Source organism: Zalophus californianus, chromosome 8 (assembly GCF_009762305.2).
Source record: "Zalophus californianus isolate mZalCal1 chromosome 8, mZalCal1.pri.v2, whole genome shotgun sequence".
NCBI classification, from domain to species: Eukaryota; Metazoa; Chordata; class Mammalia; order Carnivora; family Otariidae; genus Zalophus; species Zalophus californianus.
In genome coordinates, this window is record NC_045602.1 from 127750642 (window position 1) to 127774511 (window position 23870).

The 23870-nt window shown below is 53.6% G+C and overlaps 1 protein-coding gene across 3 annotated transcripts in view; it reads right to left on the reverse strand.

Annotated features, from left to right (window-relative positions):
• Positions 1-23870, reverse strand: part of PREX1 (phosphatidylinositol-3,4,5-trisphosphate dependent Rac exchange factor 1) — a 176894-nt gene that overhangs the window by 17909 nt on the left and 135115 nt on the right. For 2 of the 3 annotated variants that reach the window (XM_027621888.2, XM_027621889.2), the window contains exons 15-27: positions 21520-21592; positions 16764-16906; positions 14995-15087; positions 13982-14130; positions 12175-12260; positions 10312-10448; positions 9509-9602; positions 6859-7046; positions 6399-6560; positions 5500-5710; positions 4814-5090; positions 2231-2437; positions 798-886 (exon numbers count right to left, since the gene is read on the reverse strand). In XM_027621888.2, coding sequence (XP_027477689.1) covers positions 798-886; positions 2231-2437; positions 4814-5090; positions 5500-5710; positions 6399-6560; positions 6859-7046; positions 9509-9602; positions 10312-10448; positions 12175-12260; positions 13982-14130; positions 14995-15087; positions 16764-16906; positions 21520-21592 — 1909 coding nt within the window. Of the gene's footprint in view, positions 1-472; positions 660-797; positions 887-2230; positions 2438-4813; positions 5091-5499; positions 5711-6398; positions 6561-6858; positions 7047-9508; positions 9603-10311; positions 10449-12174; positions 12261-13981; positions 14131-14994; positions 15088-16763; positions 16907-21519; positions 21593-23870 lie in introns of those variants that run through there. The other variant, XM_027621890.2, reaches the window with a different exon arrangement.

The window sequence follows — 23870 nt, forward strand, 5'->3', positions numbered from 1 at the left end:
TCAATTTTACTTGAGCTTCTTTTTCTTCTGTTAAACTGAAGCATAATTACAATTAAATCTGTAGGCACAACAAGCTGGGGATGAGCCCAGAAGGCAGCAGGGACAGTGGGAGCTGGGGAACCGGCGGCCGGGTGATGAGGGCGGGAGAGAGGCTTGTCATCACCCGCCCTCTCGTGCCTTGTGAAATAGGAACCATATGAATGTATGACCTATGCACAAAATAAATTTTTTACAGGCCATAATCAATGAAACTAAAATAAAAACAAATTTCAGTCTTTCAGTAAAAGCTGCAAGTACAGTCTAATCTCATTTAGAAACTATTATTTCTGTCTGTGTGTCCAGCTGGCCATCCACCCACAGATCCATCTGTGCAGAAATACGCGCTCACCAGTGATCTCCAAATACCACCACTGGTCACTTCTGGGGGACGGGGTGAGACTCTGACTTACTTTCATGTACTTCTTTTGCACTTTTCTGGGTCATTGGAAATGTTGGTTTTGAGCATGTGTCATTTTTATGGAGACCGTCAGGTCACCCTACTTGAGTGACATCAGTCATCACATCCGCCATACGCTTCATCCACGAGTGCCAGGACCTTTGTCTTTCCATTCACTGCTGAGGTCCCAGCACACAGTAGGTGCTCAATAAACAGCTGCTGACTAAGTGATTGAAAGGAAATATACCACCACTCTATGCAAAGTAATACAAAATAATACAAAGTATAATAAAATCAAAATAAGCAAAACAAAATCCCGGTGCGGGGCCCGCTCTCCGGGAGCCCGAGCCATTGCACTCACCAGACCCCATCTCATCACTGCCCAGGTAGGAGCTGTTACTTCTCACGCTGGTGTAGGACAAGACCGAGTCCCGGTTACTGTTACACTCACTGCAAAGGGGCACAGAGGAAGGGATGAGTCACCCACCCTCTGGATCACACCTTCTGGTCCCAGCTCCCAGAACCCACTTTCCGGAGTGGAGACCAAACCCCTGGCCCCTCCACCCCCAGCGCCAGAGACGGGGAAGGTTGTCTGGGTGGGTTTTCCACGTCTGACAGTGGGGAAACATTTCTAGGCCCCAGCACAGAAATGCAGAAACAGGAGCAGGGCAGTGGATCGTTTCCATCTGTATGGAACTTCTGTCACTCCTCCCGAGGGACAGCCTTGCCCCTGAACACACCTGCAGCGCCACACTCAGCCACACGGCTCTAGTTCTCTCTCCAACCTGGCTGTGACCTCGTGAGGACGGGGACTGTCCCGGGAGCTCAGAAAGCACAGGAGATCAAAACCCACAATCCCACAATTCTTTCCTTCACCTTTTTGACAATTAAGGGAAAAATCGGAGGACCCAAAAATGTAAAAATGGAACTCCTGGACTATGGACAGGAGGCTCCAAGGACACAGAGCGCCCAGTTAGCCAGAGCATCTCGATGTGTAAACAGCAAGCCAGAACACGGACCAGTGGATCCCCTGAAGACAGAAAGAAATGGGGGGGGGGGGCTGGGGCAAAGGGCTTTCTTGTCCAATTTGGCCAGTTCCATATTTTCTGAAGCACCCTGTAAGATTCTACTTTACTCACAATGGTCAAACGTTACATAACCTTTCACTGGAGACCACAGTGCTTGTTTACTCGAGATAAGAAATTCTATTTGCCCACTATATGGTTTATGATGGGAAACTGCGTTTTTAGTGTTACTTAGCCCACTAATTAGGACTTCACTGATCTGGTTATAATTAACCAGCAGGAAAACAATTCGGATCCTCTCAGAGGGGGAAAAAAAAAAAAAAAAAAAACTCTTCCTCCTTGAATCAAATAAAAATAAACGGCGTTTGTTGTAGGAACCATATGTCTTATGTTGAGTTTTAAAACACACCGCAGACCTTGACTTCTTCTTTGCCCACATTCCAACAACAAGTGCGAGCGGAACTGCGGCAAAACAAGTGGGTGGGGACCACAAGGGGCCACAAGGGGCCACAAGGGGCCAGGCCCTGGAACACTGGCCTCGGGGCAGGAGAGCCAAGGGGGCATCTGGGATGTGCTCTGGGGAGCTCAGAGAACCTCCCGGAACCAAACGGTTTAGAACACTGCTCCATCCCACTGTTTTCCAGGAAATGTCCCGCCGATTCCGACTTCCCATGGATCAGTGTCCTCAACTGTCCCCCCTCACCATCCACAGCAAACCCCACATGATCCCCGCAAGCTGCCCACCGCTGCCCCCACGTGATGCCCTCACCTGTAAGAGTCCCGGTAGCTCATGGTGTCATGGCCCGAGTCCTCCTGATCCTCCTCAGACACCTTGAAGCACACCTTCTTGATGCCCCCGTGGTCGGCCCTGTCCATCTCGCTCTCCTCGCTGACCAGCGGGGGGGATGAGGCCTCCTCGGCCAACGGCGGATCGCAGGACCCACCAGAGGTGGGCTCCGTGATGGTGGACAGCAACCTGTGGGAGCAAAAAGTGTCAAGTTAAAGGAACAGGTCCACAGCTTCACTCTCCTCCAGGGAGGTCCAAGATAAGGCCCTGACCTCGGGCCTCACCTCTGACCCAAAACACAGGGAGCCTAAGCTCTAAGGGAGCTTCTAATCCCTTCCCTGAAAAGCCGGCCAGCAACTCAGCAGATACACATACACCGTCCCTCCTGTAGGGGGCGTGAGGTTGATGTCGTGGGGAAGCCGCAAGAGGCTCAAAAGCGCAAGAACACAACTAGGAAACTGACTATAAATGGCCCTGAGAGCAAATCTCTCCAGCTTTGTAGGCCGTACAGTCGGCTACTACTCAACTACTCAACTCAGCTGTTGTGGTGGGAAAGCATCACAGACAAGATGTAAACAAATAGGAACGGCTGTGTTCCAATCAAACTTTATTTAAAAAAAACAAACAGTGGGCTGGGCTGAATTTGGTCCATAGGTCACAGTTTGTCAGTCCTTGGCACAGAATATAATGGTTAAGAGCACCGGGGTTTTAAGACAGACCCCAGATTCAAATCACAATGCTACCATTTTCCAGCTTAGAGACCTAAAGCAACTCTTTAACCCCTCTGAGACTCAGTTTCTTCAGCTGTAAAATGCAGTCCTATCAGTATTTATGTCCTAGGCAGCTATAAAGATGAAGGGACCTTAGGGACGCCTGGGTGGCTCAGCCAGTTAAACGTCTGCCTTCGGCTCAGGTCATAATCCCAGGGTCCTGGGATCAAGCCCCACATCGGGCTCCCTGCTCAGCGGGGAGCCTGCTTCTCCCTCTCCCTCTGCCTGCTGCTCTATCTGGGCTCTCTCCGTCTCTGTCAAATAAATAAATAAAATCTTTAAAAAAAAAACAAGGGGGGGACTTAAAATGTAAAACGTAAAATGTTTAGAAAAATGTCTGGTACCTTGCAAGCGATCAACAAACCCTGGCTGACATAATCCTACTATACCTCAATAAGGTCAGTATTAGGATTAGCCCCATTTTACAGGTGAGGCTCAGAGAGGTGAGGCAACTAAGTCGCACAGCTCTTGTCTCCAGACCCTACATTATTGTTCCTTTATCATGGACAATTTCCAACTCCCAAAAGCAGAAGGAACAGTATGAGAAGCCCCAGGTACCCAGCAGCTAGCTGCAGCCTTGGCAACTCAGGGCCCACCTCTGTCTCCTCACTTGTTCCCACTGCTTCTGCCTGTGCTGGAGTATTTAAAACAAATCTAAGATAGCATACAATTTCCCTCATAAATACTTCCATGTACGTCTCTACGTAAGGACTTTCATTTAAAGCAACGTTCTTAACTGCCACCCCACCCCCGCCCCCCAGAAACATTTAGCAATTTAGCACATTTCCTGAGAGGCAGACATTTAGCAATGTCCAGAACCATTTCTATTTGTCACAACTGACATGGGGGACAAGGGAGGCACTTCTGGCCTCCAATGAGTAGAGGCCAGCGACGCCACTAAAAATCTTCCAGTACACAGGACGGCCCCACAACAAAGAATGATCCAGCCCAAAACGCCACTAGTGTCAAGACTGAGAAACACTCTTTCAAACATAACCAGACTGCTATCACCATACCTAACAAAATTAATAATTCCTTCATACCATCTAGTACCCCCATCCACATTCAAATGTCCCTGACAGTCTCGAAGGGGTCTTTTCACAGATGGTGTGTTAAAAACAGAATCTTGACCAGGTCCAGATGCTGCATGTGGCTTATGTGTGTCTCAAGTCTCTCCTCCTCCATCCTGTACCTGCTCCCCACCCACCACCATTTACGTGTTAAAGAGACTGGGTCACTTGTCTTCTAGAATCACCCACCCTATGGATTTGGCCAACTGCGTTCCCAAAGTGCCATTTCAGCACCCTCTATGCCTCACATCCCGTCGCCGAGTAGTGAGACCCAGACTTTGGCTGGAGGACACGCATTTCCATTGTGTGTCCTGTGGCAAGACACCAAAAAGGACATGTCTAGCTGTCTCCCTTTCTGCAAGGACAGTTCCCCCCAAACCTTTCTCCAAATAGTGTCAGCCTCTCCTAATGATCGCTGCCCACATCCATTATTTCACTAGAGCAGTCGTTCTCAATCAGGGGGTACTCCGCCCACCCCACCCCATCCCCCCGCCCAGGGGGCATTTGGCAATGTCCAAGGACACTTTCGGCTGTCACAACCTCGGACCAGGGGAGCTACAGCATCTCGCGGATAGAGACCAGGGGCATCGCTAAGTTGCCTATAAGGTAACCGACAGCCCCCCCAACTACAAAAGGTTATTCTACCCAAAATATCGCCATTGCTGAGGCTGGCAAATGCTGACCCTCCCCCTCACTGCCCTGTTCCCTCTGGGGTCAGAGCGCACCTGTTGATCTGGGTGACATACTGCTTCATCTCCTTCAGAGCCACATCGAGTTTGGTGAAGAGCTGCCGGTAGGCTCCCTGGACCTCACGGTCCTCCTGCTTGAGTAGGAAGCTCAGGCCCCGGTCCTCCTGGCCAGTGGTTTCACTGGCTGACCCAAAGCCGCTGTCATTGAGGCCCTGGTGTTGGGGGTCCCCGTCCGCCGCAGGCAGGCACTTCCAGGATGGGGCAGCCATGGTGGTGATACAGTGTTGGGTATAGGACATGGGGTTCAGGTGGCCTACAGTGGAGGGAGGGGGAGCTCACTTGGAAAGAGCCTCCTGGCACCCCATACTCCTTAGACAGAAATATACAAACCTATCTCGAGGATCCCAATGAGTGAGAAAAACTCCCTGTTAAATATTCTTTTAATCCACTAGATGACTTCGAGAAGAAAGTTTCAGTTTGGTGCTAATATGCTTTTAACTACCGTGAAACTTTTCCTGACTAGAATACAGACATGATGGCTGGTACTCCAGCAGCTACTTTATATCATAAGGCATCCTTCAGGAAGGAAGCCACATCTAGAGATGGTGGGGATGACAGACTGGGGAGCCACCATTCTAGCCCTGGACTGCTGGCGTCCTGACATGGTTCCATTTATGTATCTATAGACCTGAACACAACATCTAACAGAAACATGCAGTTACCTTGCTCAGGGTCAAGGCCGATGAGGGAGGGTTTACGACCGAAACGGATACTAAAGGACCTGCCAACTGAGGGAGTGGTCTTGGGGTAGGACACTTCCATGAGGTTGACATGGCAATTGGTGGGGCAGAAGTCCAGGCCACACAGCGGATGGGGTTCCAGGGATGCTTGTTTGAAGGGTGGGCTGACCCTGCTCTTCAGTTGGGCTGCAAACTGAGAAAAGTGGGGTACATAGGGTCATGATTCAGGGGCCTGGGAACGCCGGCCCAACCCCAGCACCCACTTCATCCTAGCCTAGGCCAGACATTCCAAACCCGGACAAATGCCAATAGCTTCAAATGGAAAAAAGCAGACTCCCCTACACTGCCTTTCACTGCATCCAGATTTCAGTGAAGGTGTAGAGAAATCTAAGGCCTCCAAGCACCTACCCACATTCATTTCTTCATCTTAGCTGCCCTGAGCTATCCTTGAGGAACTATCTCTCCCCAGCCCACAGTCCATGAGGTATAGGTAAGGCTGGCCTTCCCAATCCTGCAGTGATTTGTACAGGGCTAGACAAGGGACCCAAGCCAAGCCAATAAGAGTTCCCACCGAGTTCCTTTTCTCTGGGGTCGCTAAGGCTAGAGCTACTGGGAACCATTCTGTCACCATGCAAGAAGGGCCTGCCTAAAGGCAAAGCCAACCCAGGAAAGCAAAGGCATGAGAAGGAGAGAGAGGCCACATTCCCGTGATGGTGTGATGGCTGTTTGAGCACCTGGATGCAACCACGCCCAAAGTTCATCTCTGGACTCTTCAGTAACATAAACCAATAAATGCTCCTGTTTGTTTAATCTACGTCAGGTTGGATTTTGACATTTACAACCAAAATACCCCAGGCTGAGACCCTCTGGGGTGCAAGTACCTCCTGATAGCAGGCGATTCTCTGGCCGATGCTCTCCAGCTTGGTGTCACAGATGTTGCGGAACTCATAGTGGGACATGGTCTTGATGTTGTTGTTCAGGGCCATGAGCCGCCCACAGTTCTGCACAAAGACACTGTCATCGGCAGCAAAGGCCTTGAGGATCTGCAGAAACATGAACCACCACTCAGCGCTCACTGTGCACCAAGGAAGGTCTTAAGCAGTTTATCTACAGTGGTTCCTGTATGCCTAGTAATAACCCTGGGAGATAGCGTCTGTTACTGGCCCATTTTGCAGATAAATAAGCTGAGGCTAAAGAGAAAGAAAAAAAAAAGCTACTCTCCTAAATCCCACAGCTACCAAGTGGTTGGGGCGGCAACTAGACTTCAGGGCTCCAGGCTAAGTTTGAGGAAATGAGAATGAGGTGCTCCATTCCCCAGGGCAGGGCAGCACCCAGCAAGACCTTGGCAGCGAGGCTGAAGCAGCCACGGGGTTCCACGATCTTCTCCAGCACATGGCACTTGACACCTGCGGTGCTCACATACTCATACACCACACCATGCTCCAAGTGTACGTTGTCCACAGTCAGGGTGACCACAGGGCTGTCCTCATGCAGGCTCAGCTGGGGCCCCAGGGACAGCAGGGGGAAGTCTGGAAGCCAAAGAGACAGACAGCGCTGAGAAGGGGGCACCACCCCCCAGCCCAGCCCATGCCCAACCCAGCACTGCAGTGGCTCATGTGGGACATGACAGGGGGATGAAGCCTGTGCTGCAGCTCTGACCATTCTGGCCAGCCCACTCTCACTCACTCCTTGTCCTCGATTTTTCTTCTAGGAACCAACCTTTGTGCCCCATTCCCAGTCTCTGTGGCTCAGAAGAAGGAAGCCCTAACCACACCCTTCCCCAGAGGCACAGGCCTGGCCAATCAGCAATTCAGGAACAAGCATGTGACCCGAGCCAGGCCAATGAGAGTCAAGTCTGGGACTTTTGTTGGATCTACAAAGAGGAGACGTTCTCTTTTTCAACTGCGGATTCCAAGTCGCTAGAACCACCACAGGCAGAAAACAGCGTGTAAAAGAGAAACCAATGTTTTTATGGACCCCCAGCTCCTAGAACAGGGGCTGGCAGATAGCAGGTGCTTCTCCTTGTTGAACAGAAGATCAGAAACTGTCAGCTCCTCTCGGCATATCTGACCATCATTATCAGGGTTCCCCCACCTGCTGGGGAAGAAGGCCACAGCCCTTTCCTCTCCGAGGGCATAAAGCAGGCTCAGAGCTGCCCGTTGGCCTCTCCTCCCTCCCCATCAGCCTGTCCCCTTCAGGATCCCTCTGCCAGGCTGTGTGTGCTTCAGCAGTAGGGGGATTGCTCCCCAAACAACGCCATAAACCCTGTTCCTTGCTGACCCTGAATGGACCAGCGAGGAGCCGACAAGTGTCAGGTGCAGAGGTATCCAAAGCCCCTACTCTTCCCACAGCCTCTGCCTCTCTACCTCCAGCCCAGCAGAAACACAGGGCAGAATCCAGAGAAGCCACTGGAGTAAACAGGCTACTATTCAAACTACACATTTACTGAGTGCCTACGATGTGCCAGGCACAGTTCTAGGCTCTGAGGATCCAGCAAGGAAGAAAGCAAACAAAACCCCTGCCCTCGTGGATTTTATGCTCTGGTGGGGAAAACACCAAACAGGTGTATGATATGTTAAGTAATACTCGCAGTGAAGAAAAATAAAATAGAATAAGGAGACACTGAGGAACAGAGAGTGCTTGACCAGGGCACTCAGGTGGCCTCCCCGATAAGGTGACATCTGAGCAGAGAGCTGAGTGAGGTGAGGAGCATGAGGTAAGAAGTACTCTGGAGGAGAGGCAGGCAAGGCAGGGGGAGACTCCAAGTGCAAAGGCCCTGGGGCAGGAGTATATTTGGAATTTGAGAGCAAGAGACTGGAGTGGATGGAGCAGAGAGCACCAGATGAAAAGTGCTGGGAGGTATGGCTGGAGAGCCAGGCCTGGGCTGTCAGACCATGAGGAGGAGGACTCGGGCTTTGCCTGGAGGAGGGTGAGAGTCACCAGAAGGTTCTGTTCTGTTTTTTGAGAATAGCCTGTAGGAGGACAGGGAGAACAGTGAGCGGGCTACTGCAGGGGTACTGGTAAGAAATGATGGTGGCTTAGGCCAGGCAGCGACGGAGGGGGTAGGAAGGGGTCAGATTCTGGATGCAGGCGGAAGGCAGGGCAACAGGCGTGCTGCTGGGATCAAGGTGGAGGGAGAGAGGAGAAAGAGAACAATCGAGACGTACTCCGAGGTGTGGGGCCTAAGAATATGGAAGGATGGAGCAGGGGCACTTAGGGGAGGACTGAGTTTCGGGGGGAGGTTAGGGTTTCAATCTGGGTCATGCTCAGTGTGCCAGGCCTGCTGGACATCCCAGGGATGGCAGGTAGAAAGACGGGTCTGGAGTCCAGAGCTGAGGCTGGGCTAGAGATAAAGAAGGGAGCTCGCGGTGGACTGAATACTGGCCCCCAGAAGATGCCCGTGCCCTAAGCCCTGGACGGACCACGTAAGTATGCTGTGCCATGGCAAGGGGGGGATTATGGTTGCAGACGGAATTAAGTTTGTTAAGCAACTGCCTTTATAATAAGGAGATTATCCTGGGCTATCCAGACGAGCCCAGTGTGACCACACCGTCCTTTACGTGGGGAAGATAGAGGCAGAAGAGTCAGAATTGGAGAGCGAGGGCAGTGTGAGGGGGACTCAGGCCAACGCCACTGGCTCTCAAGATGAAGGAAGGGACCACGTGCCCAGGAACGCAGGAAGCTTCTAGAAGCTGCAACAGGCAAGTATACAGATTCTCCCCTAGAGCCCCAGAAAGGAACAGAGCCCCGCTGACACCTGCCTGATGGCCCAGTGAGACTCACTGTGGACGTCTGACCTCCAAGTGCTGTGAGGTAGTAACTGTGTGTGTGTGGGGGGGGGGGGGGGGGCACTGTGTTACAGCTGCAAGCAGAAAGTAACACAGAGCTCATGGCACCAACACGGCCTGGCCGGGAGCAGGGAGGAGCATGGACGCAGAAGAGGACCAGTCCCCACTGGAGTCTCAGCCACACGGCCCGCCTGTCCCGTTACCTGAGTCAGACTGGGGGTCCTCGCCGGGGGCCTCCTGGCTGGTTCGGGCCTCCTGGGCATCCTCGTGGGTGTGGTAGACCCACTGGTACAGACCCTACCAGAGGGCAGAGTAAGAGGGCGCCATGACACCAGGAGCCCGGGGAGGAACGGATGGGGCTAAGGGGCAGACCGTTCCCTGACTCCAAAGCCCAGGCTTCTAGCCTGCTGGTGACACCATCTTTGGAGAGTCCTCTAAGACTCCACTCTGGACCCTTCCTGAGGGACCTTCAATCATGCTCCGCCCTCACCCTCTAGAGTCTATGCTCTGCAGAGAAGCCAGAGGAGAGGGGAGCCTTTGGAAACAAGGTCAGACCCATGGGAGCAGCCCCGCTGTCTCTCCTGCAGCCCCAGGGCCCACAAACATGCTGGGCACATAGCAGGTGTTCAATAAACAGCTTACTGGATGAACCAATGAATGAGTGCCACCCACCCCAGGACCCCGGCCCCCAACCCAACTACAACATCAACTTTTACCATCAACTCTTTGCCCAATGTGCTATGTAGTGAGAAAAGAGGGTCTTATCACACCCATGTCACAGCTGTGACAATTAAGACCGTGAGATATCAGGGCCCAGCTCCTCTGGTTCAGGCGGACAGAGCACGCAAGAGCCCAAGCCCAGCTCAGCCCTGCAAGGTAGGGAGCCCCACCCCACCCCAAGCGCTGGGGTGCCTTCAGGCTTCCCCACAAGGAAGGGAGGTGGCCCTCAGCCCCCCGCCCCACTGAGCAGGGCTCCCCTGATCTCCCTGGCTGCTGGCTGGCTCACCAGGGCCTCTTCGTGGCAGTTCCGGAATGCCTGGAAATGCTCTAGGACCTCCGGCGCACCATCACTCACCACGTTGTTGCCATTGACCTTCAGGATGCACTGGCCAGCACAGAGCCCTGTGGCCGCAGCCTCAGAGCCTAAGGGAACAAGAGTGTCTGAGGGTGGACGCAAGGCAGAGAGCCTGGAGCAGCGGCAGCAAGGGCAAGTAACCAGATGAACGCTGTCCCCTACCCCACCCACCACCCCAACCCCCCCCCCCCACACACACCCAGACATTCCACCCCCATCCCTTCCACCCTAGAGCCACTCTCCAACCCACTCCAGTAGGTAGGACAGGGACTGGCATTCCCATTTCGCAGAAAAAACTGAGGCTCAGAGAAGTAGCAGCGAGCCCAAGGTCACACAGCAAGGAAGGCTAGACTTGAACACGGGTACGTTTCACTCTAGAGCTTCGTCTCCTTTAAAATCCCTCAACAACCTGTGATCCCGTGACAGGATCAGCCCCATTTTGCAGACAGCGAAACAAAGGCTCAGAAAGGCAAAATGACTCTCTCAAGGTCACTCAGTGAGGAGACGCCAGGATTCAAACCCAGGTCTACCAGACTTCAAGTGCATGTTTTTTTGGGTATACCATGGCTCCCAAACTACAGGTCTTGGCCCCCAGGGTTTTGTGTGGTTAACAGGAAGAGTCTGGAAATACAGATGAATGCCAAGCTCCATCCGCGCCTGAGAGAAGGTCAGGTCTGCTTGGTGTGATGGCGACGAGTACCAGCCCGGACCCAGGGGCTGGTGTTCAAAACGTGGCTCTGCCACTGACCACCCGTGACCTCTGGCACGCTCCCCAACCTCTCTGCGCCTTGGGCTCCTCATCTGTCAAAAGAGGACACTAATAATATCTACTCAGAGTGTTCTCGAGAGATTTGGGGAGCTAAACGTCTAAAGCATTTAGCCCCATGTCCTGTCCTTAGTTAAGTGCTCAAGAAATATTAGCTGCTTTACTATTTTAGCCTGGCTCACCTACAAACACCTATTCTTCTCTTGCAGATGCTACAAGGCAGGCCTTCTCACCTCGGTACCACTGACATTTGGGGGCCGGGTAAGCCTCTGCCATGGGACCCTCTGTGCAGGCTCAGGCTGTTCAGCAGCCTCCCTAGTCTCTATCCTTGAGAGGCCACCCCAGTTCTGACGACCAAAGATGTCTCCAGAGAGTGCAGATGCCCTCTGCAGGGTGAAAGGGCCCCCAGTCAAGAACCATTACATTAAGAAGAAAATAAAAACCCACTTTAAAATAGTTAACGAATTCTTGGTAGCTTTCTGCCGTGATATGCATTTTCTTCATCAACTCATGTTACAAGTACAACTCTGACCACAAAAGTGGACAGTTCATGTTTCAACTTGAAAAGTGGGGCCCTCAGATACAAAGAGGGCTCGGAGCCCAGAACCTCAGAACTATCTGGTCTCATCTCCAGGAGAGAGCTAAGCAGCACGCAAGAAGGAGGCACCACGAAAGCAGGGGTCTCTGACTGTTGGCCCTTGGGCTGGATGTGACCACAGAAATGTGGCCAAAATTCTCATTTCTGGCTTCCTTTAAAAACTCATTCCTACCTGGCAATAATGAGCTTGAGCTGAGGGAAAACTAACCCCTTTTAAAGTGAGCATGTCTTTTCTCACCAGGCCATAGCCCTCACCATTCCCTATGCGTTGCCCTCCGCCATCCGTTTGTGACTACCTGACCCCCAGAGATGTCAGCGCTTGCATGCCTTTGTTCCAGGCGAGGAAAGGAAGGGCTAATGAAGCACAGGCCTGCTGGTCACACACACAGACCCATCTCCCAAGGTCCCCCTCTCTGTCTGTGAGGCTCACCTCTGCCCACGGCGTAGACATACGGCGGGGCAGCTCCACGGATCTGGAAGCACAGAGCCTCTGGATGGTCAGGAACTTTGATGATCCTGCACCAGGTAGGAACAGACGTAAGAGAAAGCAGTAGTATGCCCAATAGCCCAGGGGGCCACCCTGGGAGCTCCTGCCTCCCAGACTTTGGGGAAATCCCACCCAAAGGAGTAGCAATGCTAGACTTTTGGCTCCCAAAGAGACAGACAAACCTCATTTAACCAGAGCCCGTACCTCTGGCATCTTTAATGACTCAGAACCACCCGCCCTGCCCTTGGAGATTGAATCCATGCACAGAAATCCCAGGTCACCCTCCTACACCTTCTCTTGTCAGTCTCCTGGTAAGAGGGGGCCTCTCGGTGGTCAAACCAGCCCCCTAGGCAGCGCATACTTTGTTCAACAACCACAGAGGGGAGGGTGAGAAGTGACTCAGAACATCTTGGTGCTGACTCTAGAAAAACGCCCACAAGTGTCCCCTAGAGAATGCAGTTCGAAAGGCCAGGTCTTGGCCATTCCGCAGGTGGAAGGCCAGAGCAGAGGGAGCCGCGCCTGCCCAGGGCCGTGCGGTGGGCGACATTCATCCAGCGGCTTTGATGCAACTACCTGCTTCCCTGTCAAGGGCACGTCCCCCACAGTGGGCCTCAGGATCATCCTCCTATCCCCACCTGCCAGGTAAAACCATCGAGGGAGCCTGTTCTCAAGCCCTAGGCGTTTCCAGAACTTTAAGCAGGCACATTCCCTTGGGTGATTTCTGCCACTTCCACATACCAAACTATCAATCATCTTCCCTAAACTGGCTTGCCTTTCTCACTGGAAGAATCATAGTTAAAACTTTCCATCACTCCCGTCAACAGGAAACCGGGAGCATCTGCCTTAAATAGAAGACAGAAAAGAAAACCAAATGCACAGTTTTTAAAATAGAAAATGCTTCTCCCTGCACCTATATCTGGCATCCGACCACTTCTCACCACCTCCACTGCTGCCACACTGGGCTGGGCCAGGCCACCAGCCTCCTCACCACTCCCCTGCTTCTACCTTTGCCCCTGACAATCCAGTCTCCACCTGCAGCGAGAGGGATTCTTCCAGAACCTATGTCACATCATGCCTTGCCTCTGCTCAGAACCTTCCAGTGGCTCCATGGTCCTTACCATGGGCACAGAGTCCTACAAGGCCTGGCCTCCCTTGTCTGGTGGACCTCATCACCCACCCCTCCCTCTCACTCACTGTGCTCCACCCCATCAGCTTCCTCACTGTTGCTCAAAGATATAAGCCATGGTTCCACCCCAGGACCTTTGCACTAGCTGTCTCCTCTGCCTGGAATGCTCTTCCTCCCTTGACTCTCTCTCTTCCCTCCTCGGTCTTCACCTCAGTTCTGAGGTGACCGCCATCCCTCCACACAGCCCATCTCCTTTCCCAGCTGTAGAGACTGGCCCAGGCTTACTACCTCCCGGTTCACTATGTCTCTTACTTCCCTGTTTTGTTTTACTGCCTGTCTCCTGCCCTACCCTCCAACTAGACTGAGACCTACGAAGGGTAGGAATGTGTCCACCCAGACATGGCTGGATCCCCAGGGCCTGAAACAACACACAGCACCTAGTGGGCACTCAATAAACAACTGCTGAATGAATGAAAGTAGCAGCCTCATGTCACATGCCTGCAGAATGAGCCCCATCCGTGGGGAACCAGGACAGCTCAGGCCCCCCGCCACCGCCCCGGGCACTCAGGCAACTCCTCAGCCCGAGAGGAAGATGGGCCAACACCCCATCATGGGGACACTCACTCTTTGGCCTTGGTGGCTACCAGGAGGCGCAGAGGGCGGCGGGAGCAGAAAGACTGGTTCAGGATGGACTCCACCTCAGCAAAGGGCCTCAGGAACACCAGATCCTCGTTGACGGAGTAGATCTTCCTCCCTACCTGCAGGCCAGCCATCTTGGCGGGGGGTGTTGGGGGAGACACACACCAGGTTACTAGCCTCCCTTTCTCCTCACTGGGAGACCTGGCTGTGCTCAGGCAGCACAGAGCCAGCCCTGGGACCGAGCGTGCCCAGACTGAGCCCCCCAAGGCAACCCCGCTCCCCGCTGTGGTGAGCAGTTAAGTGGCTGGGGAGGTGCAGTTCCAGCCGTTGAGCTGAAGGGAAGCCTGCAGGTGCTAACGGGAAAGACGTTTTCCTTGAGGAGAAACTGCCCTAACCTGCCCCTGCTTCCCACCTGCCGTGTGAGGACACAAGGCATCGAACTGGGGCGGCCACCCTGTGACCATGACGCCTCGGCCAGGAAGGCCAGAGGTGCTGACCCCGAACCGAGACGCACAGCCACCATCTTCTAACCACCTACGTAATGGCTCCAGCCACTGAGAGGCGAGCACGTGGCCACCTGCAGCCCAAAGCCCCCCTAACCGCTACAAGGACACAGGTGGAGCACCCGGATGGTGCGGTAGGTGCCTCCCCCCACCCTCCTCCACAGCCCCGGAGGCAGCTGGGAGGACCAGGGCTGAACCCTTGGCCTCCCCAGGCTCTCCCTCCTCCCTCGCCTACAGGTCAGGTCCATGGCAGAGCCACCAACTTGTCCTATTCAACTACCTGATTCAGAAACCCGCTTTTCTCCTGCACCTCCCCACGGGGCCATGAGGGGAGCCAGGGGCACACACGCTGGGAAGACAGCCCCGAGCAGGGGGCTCCCTCGCAGCTCCCGTAGAGCCTGCAGGCGAGCCCGCTCTGGCCTGAGTGTGCCCCCACAGGACAACGAGCAAGGAGGAAGCACGGACATTGCGGGCGGCCCCTCTGAGAGGCCTCACCTCAGCCAGCGAGCCCCGCTGGACCGACTTCACCACTATGGCCTTGTTCTTCTCCTCGATGTCGAAGCCGTAGTCCTCCTCCTGGGGCAGGATCTGAGGGCCCAAGGCAGGAGAAACCCAGGGAGATGGTGAGCAGGGCCTACAGCCAGCCCCACCATGGCCCCCACGAGACCGTGATCCTACCAGCTCCTTGTGCCCCAGACCTACATGGAGTAGGGGTGCGTGGCAGGATGACGTTAAATACAAAGAGCACTCAGTACACAGTAGGTGCTCAATACGTACCCGTCAAGCGAAGACACACCACCTGGCTCGTGCCTCAGGCTGGTGCTGATCACATACTTTTTGCTTTTCACTGCCTATCTCCCCTTTCCCCTCCCAAGCTCCCCTTTCTCCTCCCAAGCACCAAATCTCCTCGGTTATACACCACTGTCCCCCTATCTGCTGGCAAACTGTACGTGCTCAGTAAGAATTTGCTGGCTTAATGAATAAAACAGATCCAAAGGTGGCCAGCCCCCAAGAACTTGGGGATAGGAAAGGAGTTTAGGGAGCAGTCCCTCCAAGCTGCAGGGTGGCAAGCAGGTTGGGAGGTTTGGGGGTTCAGTGGTGAGGGGAACACCGACAAATGCATTCATTTGTTCAACAAATCTTTCCTGAGCTGCTGCCTATTACATGAGCCAGGTGCTTTACTGGGCACTGGAAACAGTGTTGGACAAGACAAGACAGTTCCTGCCCTGCTGCAGCCGACTATCTAGTGGGGAAGACAGACTACAAACAAATGAACAAAGAAATATAGAATGTGATACAGGGAGTGTATATAGTCTGAATTAAAATAAAGCACTTAAGGGGATAGACCATGGTGTGGCAAAGGTCCCAGAGGAGGAGTTATCTGAGCTGAGACCTGAATGAAATGAGGAACAGAACTTTATGAAGAGTGGAAGAAGTGTTCCAGGCAGAGGGCACAGCATGTGCAAAGGCCCTGAGTCAGGCCCATAGTACTCGAGGATAAGAGAGGAGATCAGAGTGGCTGGGGTGGGATGAGGGAGGGGAGAACACAGGAGATGAAGCTGGAGAGGTAGGGAGAGTCTTGGAGACCATGATGATAAACTGGATTTCATCCCAAGCATGATGGGAAGGCACTGGTGGGTTTTATAGTGGGAGAAATGGGAATCTGCATATTTATGGGACCCCCGTAAGTACCACAGGAGAGAAGTTAATGGTGCCATCTTCATATGAGTCAGACATTAGCCCCAACTCTGGTTGTTGCAGGAGATCTAACCTGCTGAGCCTCCCTCTCGGCCGCCTCCTGCGGACCAGGCATGAAGATGGAGGTGGCTGGTCATCGGTAGGCAGAGAAACAGGATTTGGAGGGCTACGTTGGAGAAATAGCTGAACGGGCTGGTAAATGTTCTCCCTCAACTGCAAGGGTATTTACAGCAACTGCACATGGACAGGGCACCACCAGAAGACCAAAGGCTTTGGTATCCCGAATGAGCCATGTCAGGGGGCCAACGTCCCTGCACGACGCTAAGCTGGGATGTGGGGTGGGCAAGGGGAGAAGGAAAGGAGAGGAAAGGGAGCCAGCAAGCCCACTCTCTTCATAAAGAAGGTAGTCTTGGCCAATGAAGTGTCGCCAGCCACCCCCTGGAATTCCCATACTCGGGTGCTCCAAGTTGAGCCCGACTTCTCTAGACGTAATCAGCAGGTCACCCAGCTCCTGGGCTGCAGCTGGGCCTGGGAAGGCAGATGTAGCGCTTCAGAGCTGCTCCTACCAGCAGGCGCTTGGCCAGGATGTTCTCCACCAGCTTGAAGTCGTTGCGAAGCTGTTTGTTCTTGCAGCTGGTCCCCTCCATCTCCTCGTCTGCGTGGAATCGGAAGTACTGGGACTCATCCTTGAACTCGCTCTTCTCCAGCACTGCAAACACATCATCAGGCTTGCATGGGGAGGCTCAGCAGCGCCTGCCAACGGGCAACCATGGGCCGGAACCAACCCCTAGAACAAGTCTGCTTTGGCGAGCATGGAGTTTTATTAAAGGGAATCATGGGCCAACACTAACGGATTAGGATACTTCGCATAGACGTCTGGCTTTCCGACGTCTCTTGAAAAGTCTGTAACTTGCCCCACCTGATATAAAGACATATTACAAAGCCACAGTAGCAAAAACAGTGTGGAATGATGGCAGAAACAGATAAAGAACCAGTGGAAGGAAACAGAAATCACATAAGAGGACCATGTGTTTATGGGAACTTAGCGTATGATACTGACGACCAAATGGAGTATTCTGCAGAGGATGTAGGGAAAAAGTGACTCCCTTGGGGAAAAAAAATAAAATTGGATCCCTACCTCAAACCATGTATCACAATAAACTCCTGATGGTTTAAGACCTAACTATGAACAGGGAAACCAAAGCTCACCAAACAAAATATCTTTGTCCTAAGGCAGAAAAAGATTTCATACAAGACGCCGCCCCCCCCCCAAAAAAAGCAGTATAATAAAATTAAGGGCTTCAGTTCAATAACAAGACCATAGGCAAATGGCAGATTCAAAAATAACTGTAATGTCTAAAGCCAACAAGGAATAAATATCTAGAATATACAAGAAACTCCAACAAATCAACCAGAGGCAGCGAGAAACAGATAAATGGGCAAAGGATATGAACAGGCAATTTCCAGATGGGGAAACCCAAGTGGGCAGCAAGTAGGTGCAAAGGAGTTCAACCTCACCAATAATCAGAAACGGACCACAATGAGACACTTTAGAATGAGGACTAGCAAACTCAGGCCCTATAAGCCAGATCCAGCCCACTACCTCGTTTCATAAATAAAGTTTTATTGAAACACAGCCACATCCATTTATTTACTTATTGTCTGGAGCTGCTTTCATGCCACAGTGACAGAGCCGAATAACTGCAAAAGGCCGTATGGCCCACCAAGCCTAAAATATTTCCTATTTGGGCCTTTACAGGAGAGGCTGTCTGACCTCTGTTCTAGAAGGCAGGAAAATGAATACAAATAACCAGCAACAACCAGCATGTGATCTGGTCCCTGTAGATTACAATTTAACTAAGTATCTACCACTGCCGGGCACACTGTGGATGCAAGCTTTGGTTCGTTTACTCCTCAGATGAGGAAGGATTTGCTGTACCCCTTTTACAGGTAGGGAGACTAAGGCCCAGAGAAGCTAAATAAGCTGCACAAGGTCACAGAGCGGGCAGGCTCCTCCTTCTCACCATACGGCCCAGCCTGGCCTCCTAGATGGGGACAGGGGTGAACTACAGCAAGGAGGCTAAACCAGGCTCGGTGTGGGGAAGGCAGGGTCTGAAGTCAGAGGGCCCCTGAAAGAAGCAAAGCCAGCTGCCTGAGGTTCGAGATGTCCCCACCATGGCTGAAGACAGAGGCTATCCACCGATTTGGTGACTACATGAAAAGCAGGAGGAGGCGATCCTTTCTTTCTCCTCCTTTCCCAGGACATGGAGCTGTTTGTGCCTTCCTCCAGCCGCCCCTACTACCTCTTTGGAGAAAACAGACACACAAATTGCTGCTTTGCCCAGAGCTGGGGAGCCAGGCCCCAGGGGCCGGCTGGCTGTTCACCTCCACCATAAACACGAGGCTGACAGTCTCTGGGAGTGGGAGCATGAAGCACGATGTTGTGTCTCGGCGGAAACGTTTGGGGCAACAGCAGGAATCCCAGAGTCCAGGAGCTCAGCCAGGTGAGGTCCCACCACTCGCTGGATGTAGGCTTCGCTCAAGGCCACTGGCCAGGTTCAAACCCCTGCCAGCCCTGGCCCGACTTCATTTCCTCCTAGCCTCTCTGAGCCTCTGCCCGCTCATCTGTGGGGATCCTAACAGCACCAACTTCCAGAGGGGTGGGGGATGAGACGGTGAGCCTCAGTTTCCCCTAAAGAGCACTTCGGGGCCCAGGAGCTCAGGTCAGATGCCACAGGAGGCGCCCCCGGGCCCCACCTCCACCCTCCACTCGGCACCCTAACCTGCAGCAGCCACAACCTTGGGATTCAGCCCTTTCCTATTTTAGCTTATTTCTGAGGTCGTGGCAGGGACAGGAGAGCAGGGGCCACGCCCTGCAATTTCCCTCCCTGAGGGGCCCCGAGGGTGTTGACGCTGCCTGGGAGTCACACACACACACACACACACCCCCCCCCCCCCCCCCCCGCAGAATGTCCTCAGCCAGCAGCCTTCCCAGAATAGCCGCTGGGGTGGACCCCTAATTACTCTCACCCACAAATGAGAGGTTCTGCCCAGCTGATTGGCGGGAAGGATGGAGCTGTCAGAGGGCCCCGCGGGGAACAGAGTGACTTCTGGGAATGAGGGACTTTGGTGAGAGGAGCTGATGGACGGGAATGACCCTGGCTGGGCCTGACCTGCCTGTCTCTGCTGGTGAAACAGGCAGCTGGGAGTGTGTCCTCACCCCTAACCCCACAGAGCTGTGAGCAGGCTGGGCTCACAGGAGGAGGGGATCCATTGGAAAGATAAGGAAACGGAGGCCCAGAGAGGGGCAGAGGCTTACTGGGGAGTCAGCCGAGTCAGGGCTCGAACAAGGCCTGCCGGCTCCAAGGCAGGGGATGTGCCTGGGGACCTGTCATCTTGCTGGCACAGCTCTCATCCTGTCGAAGGGACAGCAAACCCAGCAGCTAGACCACGGGTAGAAAACTATGGCCCACGGCCTGTGTTTCTAAATAAAGTTTTATTGGCACACAGCCACGCCCACTTATTTAAGTACTGCCTGTAGCAACTTTAATGCTACAATGGCAGAGTTGAGCTGTAACAGACCCTGTGACCTACAAAGCCTAAAATACTTACTATCTGGCCATTTGCAGCGAGGGATCGCTGACCTCTGAGTTAGAGCACAGAGCAGAAGCTAGAAGGAGGAATGGCCAAAAGACCTGCCAGAATCTCACCCCTTCCCTGGACCACCAGGGCCCACACCACATCAACCCTCCCCTGGCCTCTCGATTTCCCCCCTCACCCCCGCAGACATCCTCCATGGCCCTCCTCTGCTCAGAACCCTGCCGGGACTCCCACCGCACTAGAGTTAAAGCCAAAGTCCTCCTCACATGCCCACACTGCTCCAGAACATGGGCTTATTTCATTGCTTGATTCACGTACACGCATGCACGCACGCACACACACTAGGCTGTGAGCTCCCGAGGATGGGACTCTCATCTGCCTCGTTCACCGCTCTGTCCCCGGAGCCTAGCACGGTGCCTGCACCAGGAACTCAAGGGCTAGAGAAGAACAGCATGAACAAAGACACAAGGGAAGCATGGAATTAGTCTGACAGGGAGAGAACAGCTCCAGGAAGAAGCGTGAATCTGAGCTAAGCATGGAGTGATGAAGGAGCGGAGCAGTTAGGCTGGGGTGTTTGGGGAGGCCTCGGGAGGTGCGAACCAAACAGAAACACTGAGTAAGTCGGGGGCGTGAGGCAGGTATGGTACTCCAAGCCAGGGAAACTGCAAGAGGCAAAGCCCTGGGGAATGTTCTAAAAGGAGAAGAAAGGCTCCTTGGTGGGAGTTAAAGTCTACCTGTCCTGCTGAAAGGGTAGGAGACTCAGGGCTCCTCCAGGGCCAGCAAGTGGGAAGGTCACAGAGCTCAGTGGCCAAGCATGTGGCCCATGAAGCCCGCCTGCCTGGGTTCAAATCCCAGCTCTGACTTGCTGTGTGACCTTGAGCAGGTCTCTTAACTATCTGGGCTTCCATTTCCTCATCTATAAATAGAGATAATATTAATACCAACATCAAAGGATCATTTCAGGATTAAACTAATTAATACATGGGGAGTGCTCAGGAGGAGGCCAGGCACAGAGAGCGTTAACTTCTATTTTAATTTGAAATGGTGACAGTGGAACCGGTTTCTCCCTCCTGCCCATCTTCCCACCTCAGGATCATCTCAGGACTGCCCACCTCTCAACGCCTCCTCCGTGCTCCTCCAGTGGGAAGGAGAGTGACCTAAGGGGTCAGGCCGGGAAAAGCGGTGCGAACATCCCTGCCCGGCTCCCTTCCTCTCTCACTCACAACCTGCCCGTCCTCTGTCCACACAGACCCCTCTTCTCTCCTCCCCGTGGAAGCCCGTGGGCCAGGCCCGCATGATCCAGTCTCACCGCCCACCCGGAGGTCACATCCCATCCAGGAGAAGGGCCCAGGAAGTCCACAGATTTGACCTCAAATCCAGTCCAGTTTTCCAGCCAAGCATTACCAGCCATCTTGGTCCCTACTGAACCCGAGGTGATGTTGCCACCAGTGCAGAAGTGGGAGGGGCGTGGGGGGGGATTCCTGAGCCACCCCAAACCCCACGCTTGGGTCTACAGGCCCAAGACCCGGCATCTAGCCTGGGCTCCCCCAGGGGCAGGCTGAGCAGCCCCCAGCCCACCATTTGCTCTCTCTGGGCCTCAGTTCCCCCCGTCCCGCCCCCCCAAAATGCCCCAGTGACCAGGGTCCCTACTAGCTTTTCTGTTCCAGGACACACACACACCCCCCCCCCAGGAGGCTGGCCTGAAGGGAAGGGGCAGGTTACCGTGGTGCATGAAGCCATTGTTGCACAGGCCCACGCCAAGTGCCACGGCCTCTTCCCGCGTCTGGCAGTCACCCTGGAACGGAACAAGAAGGGGAGGGTGTTAGGTGAACCAACACTGGAGGGGCTGAGTGAGTCTGCGCAAAGCCCACCATCACCCCTAGAACAGAGGCTCCACTGGGACAGGGATCTGTGTCTGCTTTATGGACTCTAGTATTGACCAAACATGCCTCTGACTATTATGAATAAACCCCAAACAAATAAATTAATAATAGTTGGGATAAATCCATTGTGTATCGTGTTATAAACACCACAAAGAAGAAATGGAGATTTTATGTGGCAAATATTGTTGGTTGCTTAGCAATAACCCTTTCCCCAATACCACACCAGTAATGAAGATGGGGATGCATCCAACTACAGGATCACAAAACCCAGCTCCCTTGCAGCTAGAGGGGGCCAATGAAATATAAGCAGAAATCACTAGTAGGGAGCTCTGGAAAAACGCTTTGTCCCTGACCCTTCTTTTTTTCTTCCTCCTCCTTGGAACAAAGATGTGATGGCTGGAGTTCCTGAAGTCATCCTAGACCACAGTATGACCCGGAATCAAAACATGCTAAGGATGGCAGAGCAGGAAGAGAGAGAAAGTGTGGTCCCCCAAAGGTCTCATGAGGCTGCCCTAGCAGCTCTAGACCACCCACCTCTAGGCTTGTCTCATAGCAAAGGAAAATCAACCCCTAATTTGTATCAGCCTCTGTAGCTGGGTCTTTGATACTAGCAATGAAGTCCGAATCCTAACTGACCGAGCTATAGTCAGTGAGACACCTGGAGAAGTCTACCAGGGGATTCTGGAAAACACCTTCCTCCCTGATAAAAAGGAAAAGCAGTACCACACCCCCCTACCGAGGACAAAGTCACACGAGGAAGTGATATATGTAGGGCTAAGGGGCTATCCAGTGACCAAAGTGGCAGACAGTGCTGATGATAGCAGAGTGAAGGACGGAAGGTTCTTGACACGCAGTATGACTGTATGGGCACAATTATCTACTTGGGCTACTGTTTAGTTGAGTTCTCTGTTCTTGCAAATGAACACACTCCTAACTAGTACAACTGAAGTCTGGTTTGTCTCAGGGCTTTTCTAAGGAAGTGACATCCAACCCCAAACTGAAGTATGAAAGGTCATAGCATACTGGGCCCACCTTTGGGGCCGACTCTCCCATGTGGAATGTCGTCTTGGTGGGACAGCCCCTCAGAGTTTTTCACCACCACCACCAAGCCCCCCACCACCCAAGCTGAGGACACATGATCCGTGCAAAGCTACAGTGATAGTCCCTGACCCGGGAACATGACCTGGAGGAGGCGGAGCCCAAGGACAGGGGACAGCTCGTGTGGTTCTCCCCGAGAGCAGTGCCCTGAAGACGAGGCCCTCAGCTACCGCTCCCAAGAAGCTGGGCATCGCCTGGTGCCGGTTCTTTCTAAGGCAGGCTCCTGGGTCTCCCCGTGACTCTGTGGGTGCTCTTTACCCTTCTGTGAGCCGTCTTCTTTCCCCCTGCCCCTCCTTAAGTTAGCCAGAATCTGTTTCTGGTCCTTGCAAACCCAACAATCTCAGTTCATCAGGGAAACCACGGGAGCTGTGTGGTGCGGTTGGGGGCGGGGGGTGGGGGGAGCAGCTGGGTGACAGGCAGAGAAAACAGCACGGACAAAGGTCCGGGGGTGGAATGAAGCCTGCGGCACAAAAGGCAGCCTGGCCACCAGGGAGAGGGTGAGTGAGCTCCATCAGGACAAGGAGTTTGATCTGCTGTGTTCCCCACGGAATCCCAAGGGCCTAGAACTCAGGTCTGGCATACAGGAGGCACTCAATAAATATTTGGCGATGGAAGAAAGGTGCTGTCAGCAGGGGCCAAATCCTACAGGAGCTTGTGGTCACAGGTCAGTGAGCTTCGACTACACTCGGATGGCCACGGGGCCCGACAGCCTCTCATTTAAAGGACTCCCAAAGTGAGAAGCTGTTTCGAGAGGCAGTCGCCTCGACTGTCCCCCAGCCCCTCTGCCAGCAGCCGAGGGGCCAGAGAGGGAATTGCCCATCTAAAGGAGAGACAGATGCCAAGGGGCTGCAGGACTCAGCCTGCCAAGGCTGCGGCTAAGACTCAGAGCACGGGGCCTGGCGCAGCCACTGGCCTCGGGATTTCACGCACCGGCCGACTGGAGGAAGACCAATCTCTCCTGTGGGACCCCAGGCCAGCGGCCAGAGGGCTGCGTGCACAGAGCCCCACCAGGGGAGGTGGCCGTCCATGAGAGAGGCTGCATCCGGAGCAGCCACCCCCCAGCTGCGCGGGGACAGCAGGGGAGGCAAAGCT